Source organism: Pelmatolapia mariae, linkage group LG6, assembly GCF_036321145.2.
Source record: "Pelmatolapia mariae isolate MD_Pm_ZW linkage group LG6, Pm_UMD_F_2, whole genome shotgun sequence".
In the NCBI taxonomy this organism is placed as follows: Eukaryota; Metazoa; Chordata; class Actinopteri; order Cichliformes; family Cichlidae; genus Pelmatolapia; species Pelmatolapia mariae.
In genome coordinates, this window is record NC_086232.1 from 15,728,048 (window position 1) to 15,741,654 (window position 13,607).

At 40.6% G+C, this 13,607-nt stretch overlaps 1 protein-coding gene across 1 annotated transcript; it reads right to left on the reverse strand.

Moving 5' to 3' along the window:
* Nucleotides 1-260: 260 nt before the first annotated feature.
* Nucleotides 261-9,629, reverse strand: LOC134628493 (carbohydrate sulfotransferase 12-like). Its single transcript, XM_063475183.1, has 6 exons — nt 9,126-9,629; nt 7,154-7,792; nt 6,802-6,944; nt 3,898-4,026; nt 3,604-3,796; nt 261-898 (listed from the first exon to the last, which is right to left on the reverse strand). Exons 2-6 carry the CDS (start codon nt 7,679-7,681, stop codon nt 626-628), a joined length of 1,266 nt encoding a protein of 421 aa, XP_063331253.1. The 5' UTR covers nt 7,682-7,792; nt 9,126-9,629; the 3' UTR covers nt 261-625.
* Between the last annotated feature and the right edge of the window lie 3,978 nt (nt 9,630-13,607).

Consider the following 13,607-nt stretch of genomic DNA (forward strand, 5'->3'; position numbering starts at 1 on the left):
CACTCACATACAGATTTAAAAATAAATGGCTTTAATGGATCTTTTAAAAATGAGTGGTAGTTCCTCCTAGTTTGCAAAGCACTTATTCCTCAACCTGAGATCTGAAGACTTGACAAAATGCTTCCAGAACCAAAGCAGACAGAGGATTTATAGATGTTTTCTCAAGCTTCGTAGCACTTCCAGTGATAATTAATCAGAGATTAAATGAAATTTTGAATTGAGAAAGTTTAAACACAGATTACCTACAGAGGATCACACAGTAATTTAAAAACTCTTTATTTTTCTGCATACTTCCCCCTCAGAAATGTGAGCTAACATGCAGCCCAAGACCTTCACTCATGACTTATCAAAATACAGTATTCAAAAAATACTGTTTAAAGTGCCATTGCATGAGGAAACACAGACTGGGATAAAGTAACTTGTAAGCTGGTGCACTTTGGATATGATATAATGTCAAAAATAAAATTATGCAGACAGGCACTTTTGTCTTTTGAGGTATGCATAAAGCAAATTAAACACACAGCTTCACAGACTGGTTTTTAAAGGCATGTGCTCGTTGTGCGCAGGCAGGGAAGGTGTAGGCGCTACACACAGTGCAGCGTCTGGGCCTTTGGCTTGGTATGGTCTACTGGTGAAGCACGCTGTCAGGTTTGGGGTATCCAAACAGCTCAAAGTCCAGCTCATACAGCTTGTACAACTGTCTCTGTGTTGAAATGGGAATCTGTGCAAACCAGTCTCTTTCCCAGCTGGCTGCAGTTTTGTTTTGAGCCCCTGAGGGGAACCGTATCAGATGATCCACCTTCAGAAGCTTCAACAGGTGCTCTGCATCTGTTTCCAGGGTTTCTAGCTTTCCGATAAAGTCGTACTTCACCTGGCATGGGTGGCACAGACGGTAGACCTGAAACACAGCAAAAGCAGGAGTATCATTTAAAAACTGCATTGGTTTGTGTGTGTTTGTGACTTTGTCTATCTGCCTCTAATAATTGACTGTTATTACTAGGTGCACATATACTGGCATTCATGAAAAAAGGGGACACACAACTCTACTCTTGTGTTTATTACTAAAATAGATTTGAATACACAGGCTTCCTCATTAATCCATCCAAAATACACAAAAAAATAAAGGAACGCTATTTAATCAGAGTAGAGCATCAAGTCATGGAGGAGATTGGCTGCCTTCTGACAGTTGGACAGGGCCATAGAAGGTCCTTAACCCATAAGTGGGAGTGGTATCTTCTGCTTTGTGCAAGGAGGAACAGAACGAGCACTGCCAGAGCCAGGCCACTGGTGTGACTGTCTCTGCCGATGTTAGGCCTGACAGCCCAACATCGTCTAGTCAGCCCTGTACTCACTACTTGGCACCATGGAGCCTGACTGCTGTTTGCCATAGAATACCAGAATTGTCAGGTCCACCACTGGCACCCTACGCTTTTCACAAATGAGAGCAGGTTTACCCTGAGCACATGTGACAGATGTGAAAGAGTCCAGAGAAGTTGTGGAGAACGTTATGCAGCCTGTAACATAGTTTAGCATGCCTGTGGTAAATGGTGGGTCAGTGATGGTTTGGAGAGGGATAGCCATGGAGGGATGCACAAACTTCTGTATGCTAGGCTAACAGCACGGTGACTGTCATTAGGTATCAGGATGAAATCCTTGGACCCACTGTCAGAGCCTACACTGGTGCAGTGGGTCCTGGAGTCCTCCTGGTGCACGATAATCCCCAGCCTCATATGACAAATGCTGGCAGTTCCTGGACGATTAAGGAACTGATACCATTGACTGACCCCCACGCTCACCTGACCTAAATCCAACAGAACACCTCTGGCACATTATGTTTCACTCCATCCAGTACTGCCAGTTGCACCTCAGACTGTCCAGGAGCTCAGCAATGCCCTGGTCCATGGACATCATCTCATTAGGAGAATGCCCCAACTTTGACAGGCATATATACAAGCACACGGGGGACTAAACAACAACAACTCAAACAACATTATGAGTTGCTGAATTTTCATTTCCATCAACAATGTGACATCCTTTGGTTCCTAACATATTACCTAGTCCATAATAGTAGAGATATCCAGCATGAATTTCTCCCCATTGAGATCTGATGTGTTTTCACAATGTTCCTTTAGTGTATATTTATGTATTCCATCAGACATGCAGCCCTTCACTGTGAGGTGCTTTGATAATACCAGTTATGTAATATTTTATTTGATCTCTATTTCAAAACATAGCTCTCCAGCTAACTACTGTCCTTTCTTTTTAGCTATTGTCCCCTCATTCTGAATATCTCACCTGGGTTCATCTAATCTCTCTTTCTGGATATCTAATATGGCTGAGATATAACTGCAATGCAGGTATTGTGCTAAGAAACTCAAGGTAAAGCGTAGAAATCACCTATTATAGGGAAACAGGCTAAAATAGCTTGAAAAAGCTTCTTAAAAGCAGACTCGTTCTTTCTTTCTTCCGTTCTATAGAGACAATTAATTTTTATTGGATATCAGAATACCAGAAATATAAGATTGCAATATGCCAATCCTAGTGCTAGTCCCTGAGCAGGTCACATAAAACACTACAAAACAAAGAAACAAAGACACATAACACATAGGAGAGAAATTAGTTAAAACTGGTAACAGGCGTGGTCCACCTTAAGAGAAGTGGGGTATGTGGAGTGCTGCTTTATTGCCATTGTTATGCTGTTCCAGTGTGTAGTTTCCTTTACTGACAGCACAGTTTGTCCAAATACATTGCACTGTTGTGTTTGTACTAATGCACGTTGCATTAGTACAAACTGTATGGTCCATCTTTTGACGACTAAATTAATTCAAAAGATGTGAAGCAAGTCCACGTAAACCCTTAAATATGAAACATTCATACTTGAAATGTTTAAAATCATCAAAACTCAGAAACTTGAAAGTGTTAAATTGATAAAATGTGAATAACGCTATGCTAATTCACCTGTTAATGACCAGGTAGTGAAACAATACCCAATATGTCAGATAATTTGCCATTTGTCTGCTAGCAGAAAGAAACACAAATATTTTAGAAATCTGCCCAAAAACTAGTTTAAAACTAAGAAATTATTTTATTTGTAGTCAAATAACAAGCTGAATTCATGTTTTTTATACTCAAATTTTAACTGGCGAACTGGACTTCTCTAAGAAGTCAGAAATTAATCAAGCATAAAATTCGACCACTACCAGATTTTCCTGTTCAGGAATTCAAATAAATGATTTGGCATCTTAATCAAAAAATAATCATGTGTTTTACAGTTTTTTCTCCTCTTTTTTGTTTTTTAATCAGAAAGTTTGAAAAATTGGATGACACAATAATTATATTTTAGTATTAAAAATGTCATTGGGTGGATTACCTATTATAAGAAGGTTTTTTTTTTAAGTAATTACCAGTACTGTTAATTTATGGAAGCTGTGGAATAAGCCTTACAGTGGGTGATGGTCTAATAAATTTGTTAAATACACCCCATGATTTTAATGAACGACGCAAGGAGAAAGAGTTAAAAGTGATGAAGCTCCCACTTAAATCAAATCTTTCCTTAACCTGCACATGTTAAAATCCATGTGTCCGTTTGTGTGAGGCAATCACCTGCCGCCAGTGTTCGTTGAAGATGCTCTCTTTCTCAGTCTCTGGATCTAGCAAGTATGTGATAAACTGCTGAAATGTCGGTTTGATTCCTGCCTTAAATGCCTCGGCCGCGGTCTCTGGCAAATCCCCAGACACATTGCCATAACGACGCAGCATAACTGAACCAAACTGCCTGTAGAAGTCCTCGTTGGGCCTTAAAACACACACAAATACGCACACTTCAGTGATTCATCAATGACATGGGCTACTGTTTAATGCAAAGTGAAGCACATTCCTTGAACAGCAAACACACACCTTCCAAACTTGTTCCTGAAGGCAGAGATAAGACGCACAAAAGGATCGCGCACAAACAGAAACTTGGTGTAGTGCTGGAGCTTCAGTGCCATCAAGTGGCGGGACAGGGAACCATAACGGCGCCAAAATCTAGAAACACACATAAAAAGCACTGTTAAAGATCTTGTTCTGGGGTTACCTCCTTTTCAAGTTGTGATAGTTAGATATGAGTTGGATACACAAACTCTGATTGTCTGAATTCTCATCTGTGAGTGATAATTTCTGGCTGAGTCACAAGATGAATGAAGAACAAAGCCAGATCACATCCAAAGGGGAAAGGGATATGTCTTGTGTAACGACGCAGACAGGAAAACACATGTTCGACTTCAATGGGCTACAGAGCGGTCTGCATGTGCTGCAGCACCAAGCTCCGCCTGTCCTTTCCGCTCGGCCTTCCAAGCATCAACTCATAAACGACTCGTTCAACTCACACATTTTGTTTGTGAAACACATTTTTAAATAACTTAAAGTGAGAATATAATTACCTCCAGGTTTTGGGGAATCTTTCTTTTTATTAATGCTTGACATACTTTCAATTCAGTCCAGTTCACATTTCAGAAAGTTGTTTGGCAGACATTCATCTTGGAGTATATGTTTTGCTTGGCTGTGCAGCCTTCCTGTTCCAGAACATTTTGCATGAGGACTTGGTTATTTAAAACTATGGTGGTCTTGATTTCCTTGTGTGGCTTAAGAAGACAATTTTATTTATGACTTATCGAATTTTTCCCAAGAAACTAAGCAGGCAGAGTGTTCTGAAGAGCTACAGTGATGTATTTATAGTAAGCATCACCTGTTTAGCATTTGCCGTTCCTCTTTCTGGTGCTCACTAATTAAAAAGTAAATGCCAATTTCTCAATTATTCTCAAATCATTGACTCTTCCCCGGAGGTAGGATTAAGGCCGAGACCATTAGAGTGCAAAAATTATTAGAATGAGCAACTCAATTTCAGGGTAGTAAAAAAGTGGTACTGTTGAGGACACCGAGGTCATTCTGCTATTACAGCAATAAATCACAAGAAACAGGCTCAGATCAGCTCAGGAATGCTAATGAAGTAGCTTTGTTTGTGCAGTGTGGATTCTGAAATATAATTCAGGAAGCAAGAATTATTAAGAAAATATAATTTTAAATGTATAAATATGTAAATATGAGAGCGCAATTAGCAAAAGACTGAACAAGTATGTCTTGTAAGTTTGGAAGGGTAACCAAGAAAAACGCGTCTTCTCACTAAAAAGAACCTGGCAGCACAGTTTAGGTTTGCATCTGAACAAACCACAACCTGGACACTCTGCAGTCACTGGGCTGAATATGAAAACTCTGTGTACCAAAGAATTATAGCGTCAAATGCTAGGCCAGCTGTCTGACATTGGATCTGAAATTGGATCATGCAACAGGTCAATGATTCCACGCGCCGCAGTGAATCTATAACAGAATAGTTGAAAAAGAAAAAAATCCAAGCATTGCAAAGGCCCAATCAAAGCCCAGACTTCAACCTGACTGAAATGCTGTGACAGAACTTTAAGAGAGCTGTGCATAAAGTGGGATTTGTGAAAACAACAGCGGGGGCTGAGCCAAGATGAACCTAGAAAATAATTAAATAGTCCCAGGTCCTCTAAAACCTGTTAGGGTATTTATTACTGCTCTCATTCATGAATTATGTAATTAAACAACGAAAAGTTCAGAACTTAAACATATATCCACAGCTTTTACAATAATATTGTAAGATATTTTTAAATGAGAACCACTATGAGGATTAACAGTCTGGTGTTTCGCTCTTCAGACACAGGTGATCTGGTCAAAAGACTTAAACTTGGCTAGCTGTGCCATTTAACTTCAACATTAATAAGAAATAAGCCCAAATTACAGCAGCACAAAATGCCGGCATTTTACAATTACAACTTTAATACAGTAGATCCCTTCATATCAAACAGACAACAGTTTGCTTTGATGACAAACTCTTTCTGCTTTCCTTCAGCACGTCTTTTACTCACGTCTGCTTATCTCTGGACGGGGACCTCTGCTCATGTACTCCGACCTGCAGCATACTTTTGAGATGCTATTGATAAATAAATGACTTGGCTCTGTAACATCTTTTATAGCATCACAACCCACAGGTTCTAACTTGTGAATGATACAGTGAATGATGCTCAGATTAGGACTGAATGTTTTCCATGCGTGGTTGTCCGCCCCTCTCTATCAGCCCATCACTGCAAAGCCAGGAAACTGTGGGTGTGATTTCTTCTGCATGTAACTTTTCATCACAGCAAGTTTCTGCAAAATGCGGCAGACAGCAGCCCCAGTATCCAGCTGCATTATGCAACTTGAAAGAAGAAATTCTGATGTCAATGATCAGGCGAGTGGCTGGCAGAAGGTATTCCTAGGACAGTTTTGAGTCTCCTAACGCTATGAATCCAGTTAATTTCTCTTTTATTAGTTATTGTAGTTTTCACTCACTTTTTGGCTTGTTGGAAAGGGGGAGGGGAACCAATCCAGAGCATCGGCTTTTGTACCCTGGCAGTGCATAAATGAATTCCCGCATACCTCAATGAACTTTAGCAACTCTGTAAAGAAGCCAAAATTCCTCCATATCGATGTTCAAGACTGATAAAGTCAAATAGAAAATAATTACTTCAAGTTATTGCTGGTGAAACTGGTTTTACACCCTACTGAATCGTGGGGCGCAGCCAGGTTTTCCCATGTTGCATCTGAATTTTGACCAAGTTTTTGTCAAATAAATAATGATACTGGGTTATAAGTTGTCTGTTGTTGTTCAGCTCAGATCCCATTTAATTAATTTTAGAGCCTGATAGTGACTAGATATATTTTTATGTCCTGATAAGTAAAATCTAAAATATTTGTGTGTCATACTTGGCAAACGTTAGATGCAACGTGGAGTTGTGCACAACGTCAGCAGGTACAGCCTCTGGGTCAGTGTAGGGCTTCCCTGAGGAGCCTGAGATCAGAGACTGAGACAGAACCACCATCACTCTCTTCCAGTTGGTGCACGCCACCTAAACAGAGATCAGCAGCAAGGCAGAGAAGAGGGAAGAAAAGGGAAACCATTTAGAAGACAACAGGGACCACAAAGGAGAAGAACAATAATGAAGCAGTGTGATTTAAACATCTGCTTCTCCTCTTGTTACTTTCCCCACACAGTGAACTGACTCGCCACCCATATGCACACCACACCCCACATGATCACTCACTGAGGCAGCAGTACCTTGGGAACGTAGCAGTAGATAATCTGGTGTGTATCGTCCACTATCAGGTGATCCAGTTCCCTGTTGGGGATCTGTGAAAAAGGCCGAGTCCTTTCGGGGACTTCCACGTCTTCCTTCCCTGAACACACGTCGTCAATCCTCTTCTTTCGCGCCTCCTGTTCCCTATCATAAGCAGAGATCTCCATCTCTGCATCCTCCCTTGTTTCCTCCTTCCTCTGTGCATGTTTTTGCTTCCCCTTCCCTTCCTCCGTATGTTCCTGAGCCGCTTCCTTTGGGATAAATGAAGCACTAGAAGCGGTGGTGGAAACAATGGAGGAAGAAGTCGTGTGGGCTCTGCTGGCAGGAGTAGTCTGAGGCGGGCTCATAGTCGTCGGGGCACAGCATCCGGACTGAAGCACCTCGTGTTTGGGGTCCTTCAGCGGGTAGAGACTAAAGCCCCCAACATCATCCCAGTAGACAATGATAAGCAGGATCATAAACAAAGATCCCATGATGAAAGCCACTCGGAGACCACGCCATGTTCCCATGTTTATAGTGCAGCAAGAGCCGTAATTGGTGAATAAAAGAGGAAGAGTTTATCTCAGCTCCATTGTGGCCGCCTTTCACGGAAGGACAGACTTCCTGTTTGAAAGATTCAACTTTAAAAAAAAAAAAGAAAGAAAAAAAAACAGGAAACATTACTAAACCTCGGCTTCTCATTTATAGCCTTACCAGGCACATTTAGACTGTGGTTTAAAATGTTCAAAACTGAAGCAATGAAACCACCAGATTTAAAAAACTGAAATACTTCACTTTTTTTTATGATTACCCCACTTTTTTAAAAATCCATTAAAATAATTTTACACCTCTTCCATCCCATTTACACACACCAAAAAGTAAAACCATTAGTAGCAAAGAAGCACAGTAACAAAAGTCCCTTAGCAATTATGATTTTAGTCATAATAGAGCAGATGTGGAGTGTGGGTAACCTGAACATCTGCAGAAAGACCCCACTAACGCAGATTTCAGAGAGACATACTGGAAATCAGGTTAGGGTGGTTTCAAAAGTACTCCTCAGCTCTGAAATACTTACAGAGCACTGTTAAAAAGAGGAATGTGAAGCAGCACAGTGCTAAACGTGCCCCTGTGGTGGTTTTCCTGAGAAAAATATAGATTTTGACTGATTTGCAAAGCATGTATTGTGCTTTTATCTGATTGTTTGACTTAAAATTCACTGTGGTGGTGAACAGATGAAGCTCGACCCTCACTCGATGACACTAAACTGGATAAGGGAAGAAAATGGCTGGGTGGATGTGCACAGTGGTGCACAGTACTCTATGGCATTTGTTTCCATTTTAAAGAGAACAGCTGCCAGAGTATCTTACTAACTTGATGCCGGGCTTTATGATAGGCCAGGCTGTGTTCCTGATCTCTGCCATGTCAACCAGAGGCCGTGGGAACCTCAGGCTGCACCCTGGGGCGCCCAGCTGTCACAGGGAGATGTGAACAAATGGTTATGCTGATGAAGCAGCTTCAGATCAGAGGCTGCTTAAGGGTTCACATCCCTGATTGTTTGTCCCATAAAAAACATCTGCTATAGTGGAAAAAAATTATGGTGCCTTTGAAAACCAGAAGAAAAAAATTCAGACAGGGCAAGAAGCATCCTCCAGCGAAAGTTGTTTTTTCCGCAGTGTTTTTCCTCTCATTGGTTTAAATTTAAACTCCGCGAAGACAAGACGAGCCTGTCTGGAAAATCAAACATCCACACAGTCTCTTCAGTCTTGCCACGCGCTACACACAAGCGCACGCGCGCGCAAAGGCACGCGCAGAGATCAAAGGATAAGATCCCGGTGAAAACTTCAAATGTTCAGTGACAAGCTGCAGGCCCTTCGCCCTACTTCCCTTAGAATATCTTAACCATTTCTCACTGAAAGCAGCTTACCAGGCTTTATTATCTCTGTTAATATTTTCCTCGTTTAGCAGCAGACTCACCGTGACCTCCTCCCGGCCGTCGGACGGAAACAATCTCAGTTTACAGAGTAACCTACAGAGGTTACAATGCGCCCTTTCTGCGGCCGCACCAGCCAGTCCCTCCTCTCTCACGCAAACGGGACTCTTCCAGCTTCTCCTTCCCTGCAGCAGCCGACCACAGAAGGACTGCACCTCTTTCTCTCCACACTTTCATCCGCTCACACTCCGCTCATCATACCCAGGCTCTGAGGTGCAGGAAAGCCTCCTTTCGTTTCTTTTACGCCTCTCTCTCTCACTCAGGGAGCATCACGGCAGCAATTTAAGCCGGTCTGAACATTAATCTGTCTGTGAGGGAAAAAATAAATTTAAAAAAACGGCTCATGACCTAAATCCTTCATATCACCCTGCAGAGGAGCTCCATAGTCAGTCCGCTTCTCTTGCTCTCTCTCTCCGTCTCTCTCGCTGTGTCCGGCTGCCCCGGTGATGTGACCGAGCGGGCGGGAGGTAGGGCGAGACAGTAGTGATGTGTCGGGCGAGACAGTAGGGATGTGTCGGTCGCGAACGAAATGACTCTTAGAGCCGAATCTTTGACGTGAACGACGCGAGCCGGCTCCTTATAGGGAGCCATGGTTTTTTTTTCTTTCTCTCACCCTCTCTCTCGCACTTTTTTTCCGCTTCACTCCGCATGGGAGCCTTGTGTTTTGCGCTGGGAAGAGGGGGGAGGGGCGGTAGCTACACTGGCAGTAGCACAGGAACAGAGCAGGAGAGAGAGAGAGAGAAAGAGAGCCAGGGACAACAATGTCACATTAGAAAGGTATAGTAATCATCCACAACTATTTTCAGTTGCGGATGATAAAGGATTCATAAAGTTTATTCATGCAGGCCCATATGACAGAGAATGTGCATCTTCTTTTTGTTTTCCATATTTTAATTTATATTTAATTGTGTTGTGGTTTGCAGTGTTTTGTCTTGTTTCACTTTAAATTTGTTTAAAAGGAAAAAGCTGAAAATTTAATTAGGTAAAAGTTGAACTGTGAATAGTTGGTTTTTGTATTATATGATTTATTTATTTTTATGTGGAGTGAATAAATAAAAGTATATTTACGGCGGCCCCTAGAGACAAAGCATGTACAAACTTCAAAACATGTACAAACCCTGAAGCACGTAAAAACTCCAAAACACGTAAAAACTCCAAAACACGTACAAAACACAACAGAAGTGCTCCAGGATGCTAGGCACAGTGTTGAGCTTTTGTTACCTAGTGGCTACACAAGCCAGCAAGTACCAACGACCAGATTTGGTGTGTGGTAGTAACAGGTAAATGAACTTTTTTTTTTAATTATTTGAATATATATATGAGTGCTTGTGTATAAATACACAAACCATACACATATGCTTTCAATTGTGTAATTTAAGTGATCCGTGTTACTCTGTTTTGGAATTTCAGTTAACGCTAGAAATGTGTTTTGGAGTTTGTACGCGCTTTTTGGAGTTTGTACGTGCTTTGTCTCTAGGGGCCACCATAAATATTTATATATAAACATATATAAATAAAACCACTTTTTTTTACATTAGTAATTCCTTTTGTGCATAATTTTATATTATTGTTAATAATAAATTAATTAAAGCAACAAAAAAAACCTGAAGAGCCGGTTCGGAGCCGAAAGATCCGACTCTTTTTAGTGAGTCGAGCCGAAAGAGCCGGTTCTCTAAAAAGAGCCGAAAATCCCATCACTACGAGACAGAGCAGCAGCGACGACGGAATGAGCCCTATAATGAGGAAAGGCTCGCGAGATTTTGAAAAGAGATTTTTGTTTTCAGAATCCAGCCACGCACTATTCCACATGTTCCACCCCCCCCTCCCCCCCGCCCCCCAACACACACGCACACACACATTTTTCTTTTCCCACACTGGTCTTGGGACTTCCACGGAAAAACTAAAATAATTATAAATCTCTGTTGGTCCAGAGCCCGGGGAGAGCATAACCCGTCTTTTTGTAGCTACAGTTTAGTCTTATACTCTAAGTGCTTCACATGCAGACAAAAATAAAGTCAGTGTTCTGAAAAGAGGACAGATATAACGAAAATTACATTTTAAAAGCATAAAGATTTGGTGGTTTTTTATTCCGCTACAGTGCTTTAAATTAAGTATTTATATTTTATACATTATTTAGTTTTATTATGGGAAAAAATAAACCTATATAAATCTGCCTGGTCTGTATGTGAAAAGTAATTGCCATTCCAGCAAACTCATACCCCTAATTTCAGTTTCACTAGCCACACCTACGCCTGATAATTGCAAGGCCTGTTGAATCAAGACATCCCACTTAAACAGAACCTGTCTGACAAGGCAAAGTAGAGCTCAGAGAGCTCAAAAAGCAACACTTCATGTCACAATCTAAGGACATAGCTGAGGAACAAAGTTAATAGCAACAATGGGAGAGATCAAGGTAAAAACCACTGCTTGGGGGGGGGAGGGCACAAAAGCTTTTGGGACTTTTGGAAAAATATTCTGTGGACTGACGAGACAAACACTGAAACTAACACAGCCTTTCATAAAAAGAACATCATTGCAACAGTCAAACATGTTGGTGGTGGTGGTCTGGGGCTGCATTGCTGCTTCAGGACATGGAAAAGTAATTGATGGAAACATGAATTCTGCTTTCTACCAGAAAATCATGAAGGAGAATGTCTCATGCTTTGAAGCTGAAGCACCCTTGGGTTAGACAGGAGGACAATCATCCAACACACTACAGCAGGCCTCCCGCTGAATGGCTCAGAAAAACAAAATTAAGGTTTTGTAGTGGTCTAGTCTGTACTCGAATCCAATTTTGGTGTTCTAGAATGACCATTAGCAGGCCATTCATGCTGGAAAACCCTCCTATGTGGCTGTATTAAAACAGTTCTGTGGGCCTAAATTCCTCCACAATGATGTGAAAGACTCATCGTCAGCTACTGCAAACACTTGATTGCAGTTCTTGCTGCCAAAGATGGCAAAACCAGTTATTAGGTTTAGGTGGCAATTACTTCTCCACACAGGGCCAGGTAGCTTTGTATGACTTTTTTCCATAAAATTGTGATTTAAAAAGTGCATTTGGCATTTACTCCGTCTTTATTTGCCTAAAATAAAAATGTATTTATTCATCTGAAATTGCTTCTCAGAGACTTGGTTTTAGAATTAAAGTTTAACCAAGGCTAGGCTAAAGGTCCAGAGTGGGCACTTGGTTGTGTAAACTAAACTTAGTAATGAGATGTTTTGGAATACATTAAAGTCAGTGAGTGTCATCTGGTTAACAGAGAACAACTTTGAGCTAAAACGTAAGTCTGCAGTGGATCAGATGAGCAGCTGCTGAGAGACAGGAGAGACAGAAAAATGTCATATAACACAGTCTTCACCATTCATAAGATAAGAAGAACTATGAGACAGGAAGTCGACATTAATTATTATAATTAATTTGACATTTTTTAATTTCAGGAAACCATATTTGGGACTTAGTATCAAAGTTTTTATTCAGTATGTCATTAAATTTGACTTCTAATTGAAGATCCAGTAGCTTATACTTTGTTTGTTGTTTAAATAAAAAGCCAACTTTCATATGTTAAACTATGATGTTTTTTTCTCAGTGAGTCTGAATTTGAACTTGTTTTATAATAATCTGGTAATTTCTGTAGTCAAAAAGTTTCAAAAATTAAAAAAAAAAACTTGATTTTTCTCAGTAACATTTCTCTCTTTTTTTTTTGTTTAAACAGGACCTCCTTCATAATAAAGAGAACATTGTCTGCAAATTTTATTTATTCATGTATTTTTTACATTCAGTTACTCAATTTCACCCACAATTATCCAGTTAAAACATGCACACTTTAAGCGTTTAATTTGCAGATACAAAACTGATTTATGACTGTGGTTAAGCCACATTTCTTCAGGTGGTTTGTGGAACATTTAGTGACATGGCTAACTGGTAGATAACGTCTTTGATAATAAGAGTAATTCACAGTGAAAATTCACCACAGATAAAGTGTTTAAAAGTATATGCAGATATTTGGGAGGTTAATGAGATCCGTGCAGCATAGAGTCTATATTGTGGCTGAACAGTGGCCTCCCGCTCCCATTGGGAATTAACCATGCAAGACTAATGAACCTAAATGGTGCTAGGACGTCAGCTGTATGTTGAGGTCTGAAAGGGTTTTTCACAATAACAATGACGCAAGTGTTGAACATGAGAAAACAAAACTACTGTATTTATGGCCTTCCTAACGAGCACATTTAGACTATTTAATGTTTTATCGTAGAAATTATGGCCTACTTTGTTTTACTTTTTGCAAGCAAATCATATTGCCTTGGGGTGAAGGTATGGATGGCTTTCAAATCTGTGGAAACCTTAATGACAGACCAGGTATCTACAGGAACAGAGAGAGAGGAAAACCCATGATTTTGGTCGATGCAAATACTTCAAGGCCACAAAACTCAAACAGCAGATACAAAAGAGCAAGTGACCTTAGCTT